Source organism: Chiloscyllium punctatum, chromosome 32, assembly GCF_047496795.1.
Source record: "Chiloscyllium punctatum isolate Juve2018m chromosome 32, sChiPun1.3, whole genome shotgun sequence".
Lineage (NCBI taxonomy): Eukaryota > Metazoa > Chordata > Chondrichthyes > Orectolobiformes > Hemiscylliidae > Chiloscyllium > Chiloscyllium punctatum.
The window spans coordinates 43,216,243-43,237,722 of NC_092770.1; the positions used below are offsets into that span (position 1 = coordinate 43,216,243).

Here is a 21,480-nt window from a genome sequence, read left to right on the forward strand (position 1 = left end):
AAATATTTGATTTGGCTGGAGAAGAGAATGACTGCTGATGTGGGGATGAGGAGACATTGTGGCAGACCACCCAGAAAGCTTCATTTTGTTTGCTGCTCTCCTACTACCACAAGTGCTAACCCATTCTTAATCTGCACAGGCTTTAATCCCTTAGACGTAATTAATTACCTGAGTTCTCTTTAAGAGACAGTAATGGCACCCAGGAAGCCTCAGTCTCCAAGAGGCCAGCACTGGAGATCTACAGCTCCACCTCCACCTCTGAGGAGGAAGCCACTGAACTGTCAGGAGATGCAGTGACAAGGCTTTCATCTGCATCTCCAATAGCTCAGAGACTTACACTTCGGTGGCTGTCCTATCTGGATTAGACTCAAGAGCACAGTCTTGTGGTTATTTCAGTGATATGTTTCCACAGCTGATTGAAGAAGTAACTTCCCAAGCCTCAAACACTCAGAACATTACTGGAGTCCAGCACCTGCTCAACCCCAGGCAGAAGATGATCCCAGAGTTTCAGCCATTACTGACCTTGTCAAAAAGCACAGACAGGCATTCAAGGTTGGTCAGATGCAGTCAGTAAGTTGGATCAAAGGATGGAAGGATCCACTAGTGTTATCAGCACCATGTTGTCTCTGACCTGCAAATGTCTGGCTCACTCCATGGAGACGATGGCAGCTGCCACGGAGAGCCAAATTCAGCAAACTGAGTATTGCTGGATATGTACCTGATTCAACACCTAATCTATTGTAAGTGCTCAGCACCGATGACAAGGTAAGAGAGCATGAAGGGACCTTAACCTTGCTCCAGGTGCTCCTTCCCCTCAGGGAGACAGAGTGGTGCCAGTAGGCACCCATACTGAGGAAGCACTGCCACAAGACCACAGATATTTCCTCTGAGGATATTCCAGAGCTGCTAGGCCCCTCCACCTACCCCATGCCTGAGATGCCAAAGCCTGCACTTTGATGTGAACAACAATGGGTTGAAAAAGTACCACATACACAAAAGTCATCTCCCTTAACAATGATGCTCAACAGCAGCAGACTGTACCAGCAGTGTACAAAACACACTGCAGAAATTCATCAAAGTTCCTCAGACAGCAACTTCCAAACCCATGACCACTTCCATACAGAATGACAAGGGCAGCTGATACATGGGAACACTACCACCAGCAAGTTCCCCTCCATACCACTCGCAACCCTGACAAGGAAATATATTGTCGGTCCTTCAGAATCACTGGGTAAAACTCCTATAACCTTCTCCCTGATGGCATTGTAGGTCAAGCCACACCAAATGGATTACAGCTGTTCAACAAGGCGGTTCACCATCACCTTCTCAAGGGCAACTGGGGATGAGCAATAAATAGTGGCCTAAGCAGCATCACCAACATCCCGTAAATGAATAAAAGAAAATAACAAACAAGGCAAATGGAATTTCAGCCTTTATTGCTAGGAGTTCAGGTCTTTATTTGAGTAGAATTTAGAAGAATGAGGGGTCGTCTTATTGAGACATGGACAATTTTGAGGAGGTTTGACAGGTTAGATGTTGGAAAGATATTCTGACTAGTGGGGAATTCTCAAACTAGGGACATATTTACGGAATAAAGGGACACTGAAACAAAACAAAGATGTGAAGAAATTTCTTAGTAGCAAAAGTTGAGAACTCTCTACCTCAGAGAGTTGTGGAGACTAGATCACTGCAGTTATTTAAAGAGGAGACAGGTAGATATTTGGAACATCAAGGAGCTATAAGGAGTTGGCATGAAACAGGAGTTGAGGCCCGGGAAAGATTAGCCATGACCTTATAGAATAGTTCGGCAGGCTTGATTAAAGTCCTGCTTCTCTCCTATTCCTTATGTCCAACTATCATTAGGACTTTGAATCAACACTATCAGTGGAGCTTTATTATTAAAAAGACACAGAAAAAGATAAGTAAAATAACAATGAAGGTCAAACCATAGATTTTTAAGATACTGTTCTAGGTCCTGATGTCAACCGTCCCTGTTTACTGTGCAAGAAATCATAAAAGTTTAATGCAAGAGTAGCTGATACCATATTGAAACAAGATATAACCAATACTGACTGATAGTATCCACGTATGTGGTGCCCTCTTCTCATTTGCTAAATTTATTTTTGTATTTATGAGAATTGATTTTCCTACATTTTACATCAATTACAATCTAATTCAATCAGTAAGTCTCAAGCATCGTTACACTAAGAAAAGAAAATCTAGTATTGTAACGATTTTAGTTTACAAAATATTTCTCTTCTTTTGGATACCTTGTGCAACAGTGTATTTTAGGCAGCATATTGATCAATTGTCCTGACTGAATTGCACTGTCATTAAATATTTTGAATCATTATTTCCTCAATACCCATATAATGTAATACTAACGCTATACGCAGAGAAGTTTCACGAAATCAAGTTTAGACAACCTGCAATTCCCGTTGTGGTGAAGTTGTTAACTATTCCCACTGGTGGAATAGGAAATCCCATGTCAAACTGAAATTCTGACTGATATCTCTAACCTAGTTAAACACACGCACACTTATCGCATGATCATGCCAACCAATTGTACTGGAGTTAGACCATGCTGGAGCGCAAAAATACAGGCAAGCCACCATTTGACATCAAGATTTCCCTGTGAAAGGACATTTAAACCCTACAAGTATGACTCGTAGGCTTATAGTTAGAAAGTTAGAAGTGCTGTTGATTGAAAACAAAATGAAGTTGAGACAGCAAGTGGCTAACCATGGCACAAAGTGAAAAGTGAATGTCACCGAGGAGAGATGGATGACTGAAACAATTTAAGACATAGCATGACATTGTTGTCCATATGGTAAACTCAGAGGATGTGGCAGTACAGCACAAAATAGTCTCACTCACATCCAGAAAGAGATTTCTCACTGAAGCATGCAATCCTGGAGAACATGGTTGAGTGCATTGGTGACATGGTGGACTGTGTCATATCCATCTGAAGACAGCATACGAAGTCGAAAAATATTCTGAACTACCTTTCAAAATATTTCAAAGTTTTTTGCTGTGCAAGCCACTGTGAAGTGCGAACAAATTGAAAAAATAATCATTTTTTACATATTTATGCATCACAATTTTTGTATAAATGTACTTTTTTACACAATTGGGTTCCTTGAGGCCCTCCTGGATTGTCTTGTAGCTTTACCTCACACAACTTTGCGCATAGGTTCCCTGAAATTTGACTTATTGTGATTTTACTGTTGACTTCAGTCTTTGCAACATGGCTTAACATCTAAGAAGATACTTGATTGATTTCTTATACACAGCTTGTAAGTATATAATCCTGGAACAAAACATCAGTGCTTTTGTGAAATTGGGATTTCTGAAATCATTTCTACAAAAGGTATCTTGTGTACAGTGCTTCTATTTAATGCTGCATACAGTAAAATAGTTCACTATTAATCCAAAGTGATCATTCTGCACATCAGTTATGTTCTTAGTTATTTTTGACATAGGATGTTGATTGCATGGAAGGAAACAATTTTACATTGTCACATGAAACACCTTCACATCAGGTACAGCATAAGCTGGATATAGAGTAAGGCTTTTCATTGTCTACATTATTGTGAAAGCCTGAATCTACTGTCAGTATGTACAACGTTTTAATGTTTGTTGTAAATGTGTAAGAATGGACTATAATATCATATAATGTAAATGTCATTTATCTCAAGAGGGTTGGAATATAAAAGCACCGTTGTGCTACTGAGACTTTATAAAGCTCTGGTTAGGCCCCATTTGGAGTACTACGTCCAGTTTTGGTCCCCACACCTCAGGAGGGACATACTGGCACTGGAGCGTGTCCAGCGGAGATTCACACAGATGATCCCTGGAATGGTAGGTCTAACATATGAGGAACGGCTGAGGATCCTGCGATTGTATTCATTGGAGTTTAGAAGATTAAGGGGAGATCTAATAGAAACTTACAAGATAATTCATGGCTTGGAAAGGGTGGACGCTAGGAAATTGTTTCCGTTAGGCGGGGAGACTAGGACCCGTGGACACAGCCTTAGAATTAGAGGGGGTAAATTCAGAACAGAAATGCGGAGACATTTCTTCAGCCAGAGAGTGGTGGGCCTGTGGAATTCATTGTTGCAGAGTGCAGTGGAGGCTGGGACGCTAAATGTCTTCAAGGCAGAAATCGATAAATTCTTGATGTCACAAGGAATTAAGGGCTACGGGGAGAATGCGGGTAAGTGGAGTTGAAATGCCCATCAGCCATGATTGAATGGCGGAGTGGACTCGATGGGCTGAATAGCCTTACTTCTACTCCTATGTCTTATGGTCTTATGGTCTTATAGGAGTGGGCTAGATATTTGCTGAAGTACATTTCTTTCTTGCATCCCTTTAAAAAATCTTGTATGAAGAATTTTTAAGTTGTGGGCTAATGCACTCCATTTTTGCCAAAGGCCCAGGTATTTATTACCATGTGACTACATTCTTTATTTGCAGCTTTCGTCTTGTCCAAATGGAACAGATGTTGCTGAACTTACAATTTATGGATATGCTGTTGCAAATTTTCTTTCCAAACTCAAAATCTTTTATAACTTTTAAGTCTGCATTTAGTGCTTGCAGGACTTGAGTTATCAGGACCGAGTAACAAAAGCGTGAGATCCAATGCACAGAGCACCATCAAGTTAAAGTCATAGATTCATAGAGATGTACAGCATGGAAACAGACCCTTTGGTCCAACCTGTCCATGCCGACCAGATATCCCAACCCAATCTAGTCTTACTTGCCAGCACCCGGCCCATATCCCTCCAAACCCTTCCTATTCATATACCCATCCAAATGCCTCTTAAATGTTGCAATTGTACCAGCCTCCACCACTTCCTCTGGCAGCTCATTCCATACATGTACCACCCTCTGTGAAAAGGTTGCCCCATAGGTCTCTTTTATATCTTTCCCCTCTCACCCTAAACCTATACCCTCTCGTTCTGGACTCCCAGACCCCAGGAAAAAGACTTTACCTATTTATCCTATCCATGCCCCTCATAATTTTGTAAACCTCTATAAGGTCACCCCTCAGCCTCTGACGCTCCAGGGAAAACAGCCCCAGCCTGTTCAACTTTCCCTGTAGCTCAAATCCTCCAACCCTGGCAACATCCTTGGAAATCTTTTCTGAACCCTTTCAAGTTTCACAACATCTTTCCGATAGGAAGGAGACCAGAATGGCACGCAATATTCCAACAGCAGCCTAACCAATGTCCTGTACAGCCGCAACATCACCACCCAACTCCTGTACTCAATACTCAGACCAATAAAGGAAAGCATACCAAACACCTTCTTCACTATCCTATCTACCTGTGACTCCACGTTCATGGAGCTATGAACCTACACTCCAAGGTCTCTTTGTTCAGCAACACTCCCTAGGACCTTACCATTAAGTGTATAAATCCTGCTAAGGTTTGCTTTCCCAAAATGCAGCACCTCATATTTATCTCCGTTAATCTCCATCTGCCACTTCTCAGCCCATTGGCCCATCTGGTCAAGATCCTGTTGTAATTTGAGGTAGTCCTCTTCGCTGTCCACTACACCTCCAATTTTTGTGTCAAACTTACTAACTGTACCTCTTATGCTTGCATCCAAATCATACCAATGACAAAAAGTAGAGGACCCAGCACCGATCCTTGTGGCACTCCACTAGTCACAGGCCTCCAGTCTGAAAAACAACCCTCCACCACCACCCCCTGTCTTCTACCTTTGAACCAGTTCTCTTGTTCCAGTACACAGTGAGTTTGTTATAGTAGACTCAGTTTTCTGGTCAGGTGGGAGTACAGATGTGCTTAAGGTGGCTGACATTGGAAAAGGAGGAAGTACAAAGTGATGCTGTCTTCCTCAGGAATACCTTCACATCATGTTACATATGTACATACCAACTACAAAGGAATAGGGCTTTCAGTTTTTCCATCTAAGGTTTCTTCAGGCTAGTATTGAGGCCATCTGCAGTGTTAGCCTATTTGCTTTCTATTGATGTATCAAAGAATTACAGATTAATTATTCACAATGGCAAACGGCTTCAAATTCTCCACTGTCAGAAACAAAACAAAAGCAAACAACTCTATCATATTTACTGGCTTTTCCTGAGAATAGAGGGCAATAACTTGAACCAATTTTGTTATTTAGACTCAGATGCATAATAACACTAAAGTCTGGATTTCGATTTTTTTTTCAGAGGATGTGCATTTTCTGCTTATTCCTAATTGCCCTTGAACTGAGTGGTTTGTTAGGCTGTTGCAACTTCAGCTAGTTCAGTGTCGACAACATTGCTGTGGGTCTGGAGTCACGTACATGCCAGACTAGTTAAGGATGGTAAATTTCTGTAATGGTTCAAAAATAAACAAGAAGGATTATATTTACAACAACTGATGACAGTTTTATGGTCACCATCATATGAGTTTTATTTTCCAGATTTCTTGATTAAATTTAAACTCAACCAACTGCCAAGGTGGGATTTGAATCCATGTCCCCAGAACACTGGCTGAATTCTCTGGATTTTTAGTTTAGTAAACAATACCATTACACCTCTGCCTCCCCCAGTCTTAACACCAAGGGGCATAACACTCTCCTGATCTCCTAAAGAAAAGTTGAAAACGTGTGCCAAACTTAACTGCAGAGAAACAAAGGATGAAAGTATGGCTGGCCTTAAGCTTTTAAAGTTCATCCACCTACTTCACTAGCAAGAGTATGAAGCACAATCCACATTCACCACAGTTCATTTCCCAACCACACAGATTTTGAACAAAAGTAAAATACAGTGGTTACCGGAAAGCTAAACTAAAATAAATAACAGAAACATGCAACAGGTCAGGCATCATCTCTGGAGGAATAAAAAGCAAATGGGAGTTAACCTTTCAGATCTGTGACCTTTCATCAGAACTGAGAAAAGTTTACTTCTTACAGGTCTGTTGACAGGGTCAAGCGTGGAACAATAGACTCTTTCTTTTCTCTCCAATAGACACTAATGAACTTCTCATTCCAGCATTTCAGTTTTCCTACTAGGATCTTGAAGCTGTGTTGGACATAGCTGCAGCAGCTGGGAGCAACTTTGCCAAGCAATTCCCCTTCCTTCATCTGGTCTTCCAGGATCACTATTATCTACTGCTTGCTTGAGAATGTATCATAGTTACTATGGCGTAGCACAGTAAGGACATAAAGACAGGTCCAAAGAGGAATTGGTAGCAGTATCAGCATTAAAAAAAAACCCAAAATAGAAATTGGCATATGCTTAATATTTCTGTATAGTGTTTATCTGGACAACATCCCTGTTCACAGGAGCATTTGACATTATTTTTATGCTACAGACATGAAGAAAAGTAGCATAATATTTGGCCTCCATGTTCATTTTGACTAAAACCAACGATGATCCTGACTTTGAGGCAGTTCAGTACTGCAGTAGTGGAGAGAGCTTAATAGTGTGCAAACATTGTTTTGTTTTTGTTTTCTGGTTGTCCAACAGCAACCTCACAACATTGTTCAAAGACGGTTACTTGAGAGCAACATCACCAAATTACAAGGGGACCGGAGGGACGTAGAGTCTGTGAGTCAGTCACCACTTGCTGAGGAGACAAAGTCCAGTACACACAAGGATACTGCACGTTCAAATCAAAGGAACACACTCAGCGTTTTCTGCAAGGTATGTACATTACAAATCTAATGGAGTAATCTTTTCCATCCTGTAATCCTGCAATCTTTATCATTACACAAACTCGTGCATATTGGTTACATCACTGCAAAGAATACAGAATGATAATGGAGGGTGACTGGAAAATGCCTACTACCCTGATCACTTTGTTCAACATAAAGCAAGACATTTAAACAGCCCGTTGCTCTTATTTTATTGGGGTCTCAGATAGTATAACTAGAAGGGCAAATGCTGCAGAAATGAATGCTAAGAGCAAAATCTAATGTCAGCAACAGGGAATCCATACTTTGCATCAAAATCTGATGGCATCTCTGGTCTCTGGGAACTCCAAAGGAAGAAAAAATTCCTGATTGACAGTTGGAATCCTGCTGCTGGGACTCCCTGCTCCCCTTTTTAAAAATAATTATGCACTTATGAGACACGGGTATCACTGGCTAAGCCAGCATTTATTTCCCAGGGTCAGTTAAAGATTGGCCACATTAACTCACCCTGAGGAATGCATGCAGTGATGTACTGGGTCTGAAGTGATTTACCTTCAACAATCTCAACTATCTTTCTTTATTTAAGTATGAGTCCAAACAGTGGATAGCTTTCCCCTGATTCTTACTGACTCCAGTTTTGCCAAGACTCCTTTATGCATTCCCAGTCAAATGCTGCCCTACTATAAGGGAACGTCACTTTCAGCTCACCTCTGGAGTTCAGCTTTTGTGTCTGCATTTGGACCAAAGCAGTAATTAGGCCAGGAGTTCAGTGCCATGTGGCCGAGCAAGTACAGGTGATCATAATGTTAAAAACACATTCCATCACTTTGCTGTTCCACAGCTGTAGACTATAGTGCAATATTTGGCTGATTGGATTTAAACTGTTCTTTGTGGACAAGACATATGTGGATAATTTCCCACTCAGGCTGTGAGTGGCTTGGAGGGTAACTTAACTGGTGGTGTTCCCGTGTATCTGCTGCCCTTGACCTTCTAAATGGTAATGCTGCTATCTAAGGAGCTTCAGTCAAATTCTGCAGTGCATTTTTTAAATGCTGCACACGGCCTATACTGAGCATCTGGGAGGAACTGGGCATTTGTGGATGTAGTGTCAAATAAGTGGGTCGCATGTTCCTAGATAGAATCAAGCTTCTTGAATTTTACTGAATCTATACTCATCCAGGCAAATCGAAAGAACATAAGAAATATGAGCAGGAGTTGGCCATTTAGTCCCTTAAACCTGCCCTGCTAATACACAAGATCATCAATCTAGCTTCAACAACATTCTGTACTCTTTGGGAGGAGAAATTCCTTCACATCTTTGTTGTAGTTGCGTTTTCCTTTATTCTACAACCATGTCTCCTATTCCCCCCCAACGGAAACATTTTCTCACCATCTACCCATCAAGCCCCCTCAGAATCTTGTATCTTTCAATAAGATTATCCCAAATGCATGTAAACTCTAATGAATAAAGGCTTTGTTCTTTGTAAGTCAATCATATCATTCCAGGAATCAACTGAGTGAATCTTTGAATTGCCTCCAATGCCAGTGCATCTAGTATTCCAGGTGCCAATATACTGCACAGTAATAATAAGACTTCATTGGTTTTAAACTTCAAACCCTTAGCAATGAGGGTGAAAATTCCATTTGCTTTCTTAATTACTTGCTGTATCTACTTGCTGTCTTGTTGTGCTTCATCAATGAGAACACCCAGACCCCGCTGGGCTGCACATTTTTGGAGTCTCTCTCCAGTTAAATAATAGTCTGCCTTTGATTCTTCCTACCTCCCACACACTTTCCTTAACTGAACTCCAGATGCCAATTTTTGCCCATTCACTCAATCTAACTATATCTCCCTGCAGGTTCCTTATGTCCTCATTTAACTTTGAGTTATCTGTGTATCAAGATGGTACCGAACATACTGTATTAGTTACATGTACAAACTAAATGTACATGTGTTTGTGAATGTGGATGAAGATTTTAAAATATTTTCATTTCTGTGTTCACATTTTGAAATGATGCACATTTGAAAATGGTATTTTATTCCTCCAAATGTGAATGTTTTATGAAGATGTTTCCATTATTAACATGTTTTCGAAGATGCATGTTTAAAGGTTGTTGAATTAGTTCATTTGAAAAACTGTTGCGGTATGGCATTTTTAAAAGGTCACTAAAATAACATTGTGAATTTTTTAAAAAATATACTTAATGGATCTCACACTTCTTAAGTTGATGGCTTGGAATAGTTTACTGCATGTCACATGATGGTCAGGATTTGTAGCTGCTTGATATTGTTTGCAATTCAAATAGTGTGTGACCTGTTCATGAAACTCACCCAACTCTTCCACTTGTTTTGAAATATTTCCTGGGAACCCAGCATGTGAGCTGAAAATTGATACAGCTACAATCCTAAAAAAGCTTTCAATCCAACTCCTCTTGACATCTAATAAATGAAGTGCTTCTAGAAATATCCCAGTTACCACCATATGTGTTTGGTGTCAACCTTGTTTGAAGCTGCTTTGTATTCATATTTGAGGACTTAAGTTTGAAGGATTGTGGAAAAATAGGTGTATTTCAAATTACATGCAAATATCTGGATTAGATTTCAAAAATTCATCAAAAAGCCCTTGGATACTGGAACGATTTTTTTTGAAAAGCAAGGATCTTGGAAACCATGTGAGTTGTGATAAATGCAGGTCTTGTTTACTTAAACTCACCAAGAAGAAAATACCTGATTTGTTTTACTCCTGGGTTTTATGATTGTCCTGTTTAAACAATGTTTGCAGGCTTGTGTTTCCTGTTTCTGAAGCAACCTTGTGGTGAATTCCATGTGAACCCTCATTATTCTTCTAGAAAACAGTGACTAAGAGAGTTTCTCAATATTGCAGTTCCTGAACATGCAGTGTCTACCAAAACTCCAGAGGACAATAACACATGATTTGACCACCAGATTGACAGATTTCTTTGCCTTCAATATTAACCAGCCTTTGCCAGAAAGAGTTTTACTTTTGAAAGTGAAGCTCTGCAAAGAGAAACGCTTTTTCCTTTTACCTGAAGTATGTGTATATATTTATGTCTGTGCATGAGTGCTTGTGTCTTTTTGGTTATTTAAAGAGGGTAAACATTTATACTTTCACATTAGAAATTGTGCATTAATGAATTCTGCATCTTCATTCGACAGGTTTTATCTTATATTAAATTGATAATGTCATGTTTCCAAAAGAAACGTTGTTGATGAAATATTTCATTCCATATTAATATAGAGAAATAAAATGTTGAACTTATCAGGATTTGGGTGAAATATTTCAAAATTTGTGTTATGACCCACAGAGAAGTTGGACGAGAAGACAAAAGGAGTTTTCCTCCCATCTCAGTTGTTTCAGATTTCATAAGTGGTCTTGTTTTATTTTTACAAATTAGAATTAGCTTTAGATTTTACCGTCACGTATAATCAAGTACAGAGATACAAGAGTACAGAGAAAAGTTTACAAAGTCATCATTCCCAGCACCATCTTGGATACGAACGCAATTAGGTACAAAGTCTTATTTGTGTCCTTGTGCAGTTCATCTCTATAGAGAAAGATTCTTTATTATTTATTTAACTGGTGTGTGCCTGTGTGTGTGCAAGTGTACGTTAGTATATTTGAAAATGTTTATATACTTACTGCCATATTCTGAATTGTGCATTAATACATTTGCATCTTTTTAAATAATTTGTTGCTTTACAGTAAATCAATAGTCATTTATTAAAGAAACCTGACCGATAGATTAGCATTCTGCAAGAGAAAGATAAGTGTACATAATTGGTCATATCTGTAACTGGGTAAAACATTTAAGTGCATGTTCTGACTAGTAGACAAGTGGAAGTAGAGGAACTCCTCCAACTGTGGTCATAACAACTTCTCTTGTTAAGTGTTTACTTTCGATGATGGCTTCAACTCAATCAATGTGCACTTGGTATACAACGACAGAAATGTATTTCTTTAGATGTTAATAAGACTTCTAGATTCTTGTTGCAATCTAAATTTTCCAACCTCTTCAAACCTGCTAGGATCCAGAAGATGTAACTGTAAATGGATGAGAGACACCTTCTTTAAACTACGAATCACGCTTATCAAAAGCCTAACCAATGATGCCTGAACATCTCCATTTGATTACTAATCGTGTGATTGGTCAAGGCATCGACATGTTGAGAATGAGTTTCAAGTGCTTTAGATAGATCTGGATGCAATCTTCAGCCAGAGTCTCCAAGATGTTTGCGTTGTGCTGCACACTACATTCACTATGGATTAGCAAGAGAAATAAAGTCAGAACAACATGCAATGACTAACTCATCCCATCATTCTCTCCCCCGCCCATGCCCACCACCACTATCCCAAAACTGTGCCACTAATGCAAAGTAGCACCACAAACAAAGAGCACAGCCTTTTAATTCATTGCTTTAAAAAATGACCTGCCTCCCAGAAACCAAGAATGGGCAGGACTGGAAAATAATTCAAACTAATCATTTTTTTTTGCAGTTCTACTAAAGAGCGGAAACTTCAAAACCAAACAGTTTCACATACATCCTGGCACATAATTGTGTGGAACTGCAAAGCTTTACTGTATCTTATCCTACCAATTATACATGGTGCACAGGTAGAGACAGACTGCTAAGAATCTGATGACTGGGATCTCTTGGTCAATAACTCCTGTGTTTTGGAGTCCATGAGGTTACCGCTGTAGCCTGTTCCATTTGTGCCAGTGCAGTGGGACACTAGGTCATATGATAGCACATCAGTCATTAACTGGCAGGGGAATTAGGTTGGTTAGGTGTGTGTGGGGTGGGGGGGGGGGTGGAGGAATCCGTGCACAATTTAGCAATCTTCTCTTTCATTGGCCAACTGTACTTCACTGTTACCACACTGCTGGAGAACCCTTAGGTGCCAATCTGTGCAGCACCCAAAGGGCAAGAAAAGGGCATCTACCATGTTAATTAAGGCAGCAGACAAGTTGACTACATATTGTATATGATCACTGTCTAGGTGTGCATGGGTTCATTTAACTGCTGCATTTGATATTTCACAAAGTTAGCCACTTACCTCTGCAAGAAAATATTGTTGGAATGCCTCATTACATCATCATACTCATTCTTGAGATGGATTGCTTAATTCTTAATGCAGTCATGATCATTGTGTTTGAAAAGCCTGTCAGTATGTCACAGATTCTCTGCTTCTCCTTCATAATACGTTTCTCTATACATTGAATGTCTTTGAACTATACCATCTGGGTTCAGCTGAGCAGCCCTAGCAGAGACCTTCATCCGCTCACTCAATATTCACAGTTTTCCCTGATCTTATGATAAGCAAGAGTCCTTCCTTGGTGTATTTTCAGAACAGATCAGCATTTCTGAGAACTTATATTCAGGGAAGTCCATGGACTCCTGCTACATGCATGAAGGGTGTGGCAAAGTATAATACAATGAATTAGTGCTTGCAAGGTAAGTGTGTTGTAACTTAGTTTTATGTAAAAGATAATATCTTATTTCCTGTTGAAATCAGGTCAAGATGACTGATTGTTCCATGGCTGATACCTTGTGTTGATATTTACTTATGTCACTAGACAGCCGGGAAGCTCCCATTTTCAATGCCCAAGGACATTGAACTGCTCCTGATCTCCAGCTCTTCTTTCTCTCATTGGGAATCTGTGAAGGACCACCTCTGGTTCTTTCTCAAACGTTCTGTGCTTTGCTGCATTGCGGAAAGAGTGTGTATGAGATTTGTTAAGCCTATGGATACAGTGTAGTTGGTGAGGATGACTATCAGGGTGAATAGCAATAATAGACAGATAGATTAGAATGTAACAAAGTACACAAAAGGAGAAGGATGGGTATACTTGCAAAGTGAGCAATTGAGAAGAGTGATATGAACGAATAGGAATAGTAAGACAAAATGAGTGAATGGTAGTGAATCATACCCCACAGAACATACAGGGATATGCAACTGTGCTCACCTTTCCTGACCTGATTAGGCTTCCTGCAATGAACCCATGAACATGCCTATGGGTCACCTACAGACATGCTTTCTTTCTGGCAGCAGCAGATTTCATTCCCCCATTGCGAGGGAATTATGTTTCTCTCTAGCTCTACCTAATCCCAGCAGTACATTAACAGAGATATCACTGGAATGGAGCACGACCTAAGACTGTTTTGAATCTGTTGTCAAATTTGTCTGTTTTTGCTTCTAATTCTGAACTCCTCCAAATTCCACCTTTGGATAGGTCCTTTAGATACTGATGTTGAAATCACATCATGCAGGCTCTCATTGTGCCCTTTGCTCTTTGCAGTCACTGCAAAACCTCACACTAAAATTGCACTGAAATGGCTGTATTAAAGTACCACTAAACTTACTTTTGGGTTTCCAGTGTGATATAAGACCCACTAATGTAAGTAAGCCTTTGGCTTGATATTGAAGCCAATTACTTGAGAGACAGCAGCACCATTACCAAGGGTTGAGAGGCAGAAAGACACAAAGAATAAGAGAATGGTAATTCCTGGAGTAATAGAATGATATGGCACAATAGGGAGCCAGTCATCATGCTTGTACTGGCCTTCTAGTCATGCTATCCACATAGCACCTTTCCTCTTCTTCCATATGGTCCTTTGAGTATTTTAAGTGTTTATCTAATTTCAGTTTGAAAATTATTATCAATTCTGTTTCTGCAACCCATTCAAACACCACTCATTGAGACAGTACAATTCAGATGGCTACAACACAGCGTATTAAAATCAAATCCTTGCCTCACATTTAATTCCTTTGTCAATCACCTTAGATGTGTGTTGTCTGATAAATAATCCTGCTGATAAATAACCCTGATAAACAACCCTGATAAATAACCTGCTGATAAATAACCCTGATAAATAATCCTGCTGATAAATAACCCTGATAAATAACCCTGATAAATAATCCTGCTGATAAATAACCCTGATAAATAACCCTGATAAATAATCCTGCTGCCACTGGAAAGTTTCTTCTCACTTAATTTATTCAAACTTCTTACAATTTGAAAATCTCAATTAAATTTTCCCTTCATCTTTCTGCTCCAAGGAAACCAGCCCCACCTTCTCTAGTCTCTCCACATAAGAAATCTCACATCCCTCTTTGCCATTCTAATCAGTTTCCTCTTCACCCTCTCAGAGTCCTTAACCCTCTTCATACAATGTAGTGTTCAGAATTGAACTAAATATTGCAGCTTTCATATAACCAATATTCCACAAATATTTGTAATACGTAATACATTTACAAAAACATTTATTTTTTATCTCTGTTAATAAGGCCAAGAATCCCATTTATTATTTGAATTGAAATACCACATTTAACAATTTTGTGACATCCTAAAGCACTTTCTTGAATTGTAAGTCATTGTTCTAATATAAGAAATGTTTGATAAGTTGCAAGCTCTGACCAACTATTATGGCAAATATAGACAGTGGAATCTACAGCATTGGAGTTCAGCATACAATTCCATATAAGTGCATAAGACAAAAAAAATATGTTTGAAATTGCAAGAGCAAAAAGTGACACCCAAAAAAGAAAATGTCAGTATTTTGACAAACACATCAGAACTGAAAAGCTACAAAATCTTTTCTAGTGAGCAAAGTGGCAGGTAGCAGAAAGAGGGGTCAACCTCAGCACAGTTGGATGACAGATGGCACAGAATAATTGCAGTGAAGCTACAATGGATGTGTGAGTTTGGCACAAGGCAAGTGAGTGTGACATACCATGATGTAGATCTCTTGGTAGGAGTGGCTCCAAACAGCAGCAGCTTTGTGGATTGCATTTTTAAAAATTAAAATGTTCTTTAAAATCATTTTTTAAGTATTCAGATATTTAACTTACTGAAAGAAAAATGTAAGATGAAATAATTGAAATATAATATTGAAGCATTTTATTTATGTATTAAATAGTCATGAAAGTTGCGGGCAGAGGATTAAAATTAGGGTTATTATTATAGCCATGGAATTGTGGATACTACCAAAGTCAGAAAGCATTTGAAAAAAAACATAATATAACTGCATTCTGAATTAGACTTGCAAAATAAAAATTGAGAACTACTATAATTTTCAAGAAGGCAAACTTTACAAGGACGAAGATAATCTAAGAATAATAAATGAATTTGCACTATCGGATGGGTGAATATAGGTATGGTAGAGGGAATACCTTAAAATACAATGTGTTTGTGTACCATCAGTGTTATGACTAAATGTTGACATTAGAAATGTTCATGTGCTTAAACTATGTTTTAAATAATCAAGATAGAAAGATATTGCATATACTTTGTTCCTAGTACCTTTGTATTTATTGTTTCAGTAACTTATGTCCCTTGTTTCCTCAGTGCTGTGACCAAGAGATCAAAGTCACTATCAACACAGGCTGCCAACAGAACACAGTCTCTGCCAGTTGCTTGAACAGAATAGGGTAAGATATCAGTTAGGAGATGAACCACTCTAATTTAAATTAGGAAAGGATTTTCAAGGATGAATAACTTGAAGACCTGCATCCCGATAGAGTAGGTGCTATTTAGATTACAAGGCAGAAAATGACAATTAACTTATCTTAATCAAGTGTCATCTGCTGGTTGTTAGCTAATTGAATTACTTGTAATGGAACCTTGATTAATATTTAATAATTTTATTATAGACTGTACTGCAAACCTGCTGAACTTTCTGACTTGTCTATATAAGTCAAATGTTTTAGATTGCTGACTATGCTTCCATGAAAAATACTAATTCATTCTGAAGCTGATTGTTAAAATAGGAAAGCAGGTACCAATCATTTACCTAATACTCGATTTATTTGCACAGTGCAACAATGCATACATCTGCCTCTTCCATCACCAACATATAGTATCCCAGAAGTTTCTCGTTATGATTTCTGATTGGGAATGCATTAGGATTGAGTATAATTTGCTTTCACTCTCATTTCCTTGGTTTGAGATCACATTTTGAGACACTGACCTGTCCAGTGTGAGATCAAGTTATTTTAATCAACTTGTTCAGACAAGCATTGTCACACCTCCAGTACAGTTGGAACTTGAAGATCTTCTAGCTCAGAGAGATCTGGCTACCACTGTGCTGTGAGACCCCTCCAATGTGAGATTGGCATGTTTTTAATCAACTTGTTCAACAGCATTGTTACACACCACTGGAATTTAAACTTAAACTTAGGCTTCCTGGCTTAGAGGTAAGAACATCACCATTATATTGCTACAAGATTCCCTCCAATGTGAGACCTATGAACCCTGCCATATGTGGAGCAGATGTTGCTTGAGAGGTTGGATTGAGTAACATAGAGATTTATATGCTCCTTCTGATACTTTGTTCTTCTGCATATTCCTGACAATTCTCTTGATGTGTTCGGTGCCTTCCCAGGTCAGTATTTTCTATTTTGACCCATTACATATTGGAGACAATGATGAATTTGATCTATGCCTATCTTCAACCCATAAAAGAAGGGTTCCCAAGATATGGACAACTCACAGGATTATTACAGTGCAGAAAGAGGCCATTTGGTGCATCCATTGTGGCTGCACTGGCTGTATTGTCTAGTGCCAATTTTCTGCCTTTCCCCCAAATCCCTGCGCACCATTACTATCCAAATAACCAACCAAAACCCTCTTGAATGCCTCAATTGAACTTGCCTCCACCAAGTTTTTAGAGAGTGCATTCCATACCCTACTTGCTGTGTGAGAGTATTTTTTCTCACATCACCCTTGTGTCATTTGTATATCATTTGAAATCTAGATCCTCTTGTTCTGTTTTCTTTTACAAGCAGAATAAGCTTCACCCTATCTACACTGTCCAGCCAGCTGATGATCTTGAAACCTTCTATCAGCCTTCTTATCTCCAGGGATATCTGTCCCAACTTTTTCAATCCATCTTCCTAGCTGAATTCTAGATATTGGAGCCATTCTAGTGAACCACTTCTGTACTCTCCAATAGATTTACATTTTTCTGACAATTGTACATCAGCTGAGATCAAATTAGTGTCATGTACAAATTCAACATCACTCCTTACTCTTGTACTCTGTATGACCCTAGTTGTAAAACCAAGAACACTGTGTGCTTTATTTACTGTTCTGGTCCACATGTCCTGTCACATTTAATGACCTGTGCTCATTAACACCCAGATTCCTCTGATCCTGCACCAATTTTAGAATTGTAATCCAAGTTTTATCAGAATAAAAACAGAAATTGCTGGAAAATCCCAGCAGGTTTGCAGCATCTGAGGAGAGAAGTCAGAGTTAATGTTTCAGATTACTGGATTTGAAACATTAACTCTGATTTCTGTCCTCAGATGCTGCCAGACCTACTGAGCTTTTTCAGCAATTTTTGTTTTGTTTCTATTTTGTAGCATTCATCTTTTTTTTAGTTTTAACCCAAATTATATGTTGTCTTTCAGTATTCTTCTGCCAAAGGTGATCACCTCATACCTCACTGAACCTCATCTGCCGCCTCTCTGCTCACTCCATGAACTTGTCAATGTGCTTTTGGAGTTCCACACTCCTCACTGTTTACAATTCTTCCAAGTTTGGTGTCATCTGCCAACTTGGAAGTTGTCCCTTGCACACAAAGATCCAGATCATCACATAAGGGAAAACAAGGGTCCCAATATGATCCTTAAGGAACTCCACTCCAAACCTTCATACAGCATAAAAAATATCCATTGACCATTATTCTCTATTTGCTATTATTCAGGCAATTATCCATGTTGCCAGTGTCCCTTTTATACTATGACCTACAACTTTCCTTACAAGTCTATTATGAGATACTGTATCAAAGCATTAATCTCATTAACCTTTCATTAACTCTTCAAAAAAAGTTAGTTCAGTATAATTTCCGTTTAGAGAGCTGTGCTGGTGCTTCTTAATCAGCCCACCTTTTTCCATGCGACTACTGATTCTATCCCAAATAATTGTTTGCATTTTTATATATGTTCATAGGTAATCAAGCAGTGCCCATCAACTGTGTATCTTTAACTTTAATAATTTCATAATACTATTCACAAACTTTGAGTATTGCTTCAAAAGACACAATTTGTCAACACTATTTGTCTTGCACCCATCAGGACAATCCCAATGTAAACAGAAAACAACATTGCACTGTATGAGGAGAGAGTGCTGATTGATTGACAAGTGGATTTCTGATTGGTAGAGGTGTTGCTAGTGAGATGCACCTGTTATATAATGACTGATAGTTAGCTGCTAAGCTTCGATTTCAATTTTAAATTGGGCAGCTTAGCTGATTGCTCAAGGTATGCCCTGAGGAATGAATCAGAGAGTGGTTGCATTATATTTCAAGGTCAGCATATCTTTTAGAGGCTTGTTTATGATATCATGAATGCAAGGGGCCAGAGGTTGTAAAGGTCTCACACTTCACCTTACCTCTGAAACCACATGATGCATGGCATGCTATTGAAAGCTTGCTCTTCATTGTAATTGTTGGCCTAGACACTGATACACCTGAGAGTATAATGTTTGTACATAATAATAACCTGGAATAATTGTCAGACTATTCAATACTGTACAATCCATGCTCAGTTAGTTCTGTAATGAAGGATACCATTAGTGTTGCCACATCAGGTAAAACAATCTGCTGGAGGAAAACTCACACTGTTATCTATTCATAGGAGCATAAGAACTAGGAAAGGAGTCGGCAGTTCAGCCCCTTGAGCCTGCTCCACCATTCAATACAATCAAAGCATCTCAGCCTCAACTCCATTTTTCTGCCTGCTCACCATTACCCTTCAACATGTTACTAATTAAAAATCTGTCTATCTCCTCAAAATGTACTCAATGTCGTAGCATCCAGTATGCTCTGGGTAGCAAATTCCACAGATTCATGACACTTTGAGAAGTAATTTCTCTTCATCTCTCTTTTAGCTGCTCCCCCTTATCCTAAAACTATGACCTCTTGTTCTAGATTGTCCACATGAGGAAACATCCTCTCTATGTCTACTTTGTCAATCCCCTTGAGCAATTGTATACCTCAATTAGATCTCCTCTCATTCTTCTAAACCCCAGACAGTATAGGCCGAATCTCTTCACAAGGCAAACTCCTGATGTCTGGAATCAAGCTAGTGAACCTCCAATGTGTCTCTCTTCAGGTAAGGGGACCAAAACTGTATGCAAGACTTCAGCTACAGTCTCACTAATACCTTGTATGATTGTAGCAACATTTTCCTGTATTCTTTTAGAGAAAAATGCCAAAATCCCATTTGCCTTCCATATTATCTACATACTAGCTTTCTATGATGCATACACAAGGATACGCAGTTTCTTCTGCACTGAAGTACTCTGACTTTTCTGTCTCTAAAGATTATAAGTTGCCTTTGTTTTTCTAACCAAAATGGATAACTGCATGCTTATCTGTGTTAATCGGCCAGATTTTGATCCATTCACGTAATATATCCAGATGCATTTATAAATTTCTTAATATCAATTTACTTCCTCACCTACTTTTATGCCATCTGTAAGTTCAGCTATCGTACCTCTAAGTCATTAATATAGATTGTAAATAGTTGATGCTGAAGAACAAACCCTGTGGAACCTTGCCAATCAGAAAAGGACCCATTTATCCTGTCTGCTTTCTCTTGGTCAGCTAATCCTGTATCCAAGCTAATAAATTACCCTTGACACCTCGGAATTTTAACTTTTGCATTAACCTTTAATATGGCATGTTGTTAAATGTCTTCTGAAAGTCCAGCGATACTACATCCATGGGATCTCATTATCTACTTTGCTTGTTAAATTTGAGAGGAATCCTAGCAAATTAGTCAAAGGTGATTTCCCACTTGTTATCCTTTTCTTCATCCTATTCTGTTGAGTCGAAACAGGCAGTGTGTGACAATGTTCTTTCTGTCTGCCAAATGCAGAGCCCTGTGCATCAAATTATGTAGTGTCTAGTATGCACAAGGGATAATCTGCAAACCTTTTGAGAATAATACCAATTTGTGTGATAGGCAAAACATCTTTTTGACTTGACTGCTGCATCCTGCTAGTGGTGAACACCATTCTTGTTCCTATAGCATTTGCAGCAGAGTGAAATAACTAGTTTTAATTTTGCTCAAATCTTTGAAATGTCCAACCTTCCCAGTGTAATCTGAAACACATTTCAGGTCCAAAAGTGATGGCCATTAGGCCCATTCATGAGGTTGCATGGGAATACAGGGAGAAGTGATCTGATCAGGATGGACATCCTGCAGGATCACTTTGATGCAAACTATTCCAGCAATACGCTTGCACAGCAAACAAATGGAAGTCAGCACTCTCTCTTTTCATGTTATTTAAATGTTGTTTTCTCTTTACACTAGTATTTCTTGATAAGTACAAGATAAAATATCCTTTTGCAGCAATGCTTAGGTTTTGTATTTGCTATTAATTAACATACTATTAAGATTCTATTCTTTAAATCAAACTTTATTACACAAATAATATTTCAAAACATATTGAAGTGAAAAGAAAAGAAGTGGTTTTCCATGTTTTGAACACTATATCATAATACAACATGTTCTTCTTCTAGGACCTTCAGTAGTTTTTTTGTGCAAGCATTCCTTTTAGTAAACAGATGATGTGTCGACCCACCTTACCTTGGTGGTTTCTTTCTAGCATCATTTTTACACTAACAAAGTCAATTACCAGCCTTTTTCAGCCACATTCTCCACCAAATACAAGTTATCACAAACTTAGATAAATTATCTATATAACATTCGTGGGCCAACTATTTTCAGAACACCCCGTAACAGAATTTCCATTAAAATATGAACTAAAACCCTGCATGTATTGCTTCCACAGCAA

At 38.8% G+C, this 21,480-nt stretch overlaps 1 protein-coding gene across 1 annotated transcript in view; it reads left to right on the forward strand.

Moving 5' to 3' along the window:
* The window catches only part of nrip2 (nuclear receptor interacting protein 2), a 67,679-nt gene that overhangs the window by 9,568 nt on the left and 36,631 nt on the right, over positions 1–21,480 (forward strand). The window contains exons 2-3 of the mRNA XM_072552196.1: positions 7,484–7,660; positions 16,021–16,103. Of these exons, the coding sequence (XP_072408297.1) occupies positions 7,484–7,660; positions 16,021–16,103 (260 nt within the window). The remainder of the gene's footprint in view (positions 1–7,483; positions 7,661–16,020; positions 16,104–21,480) is intronic.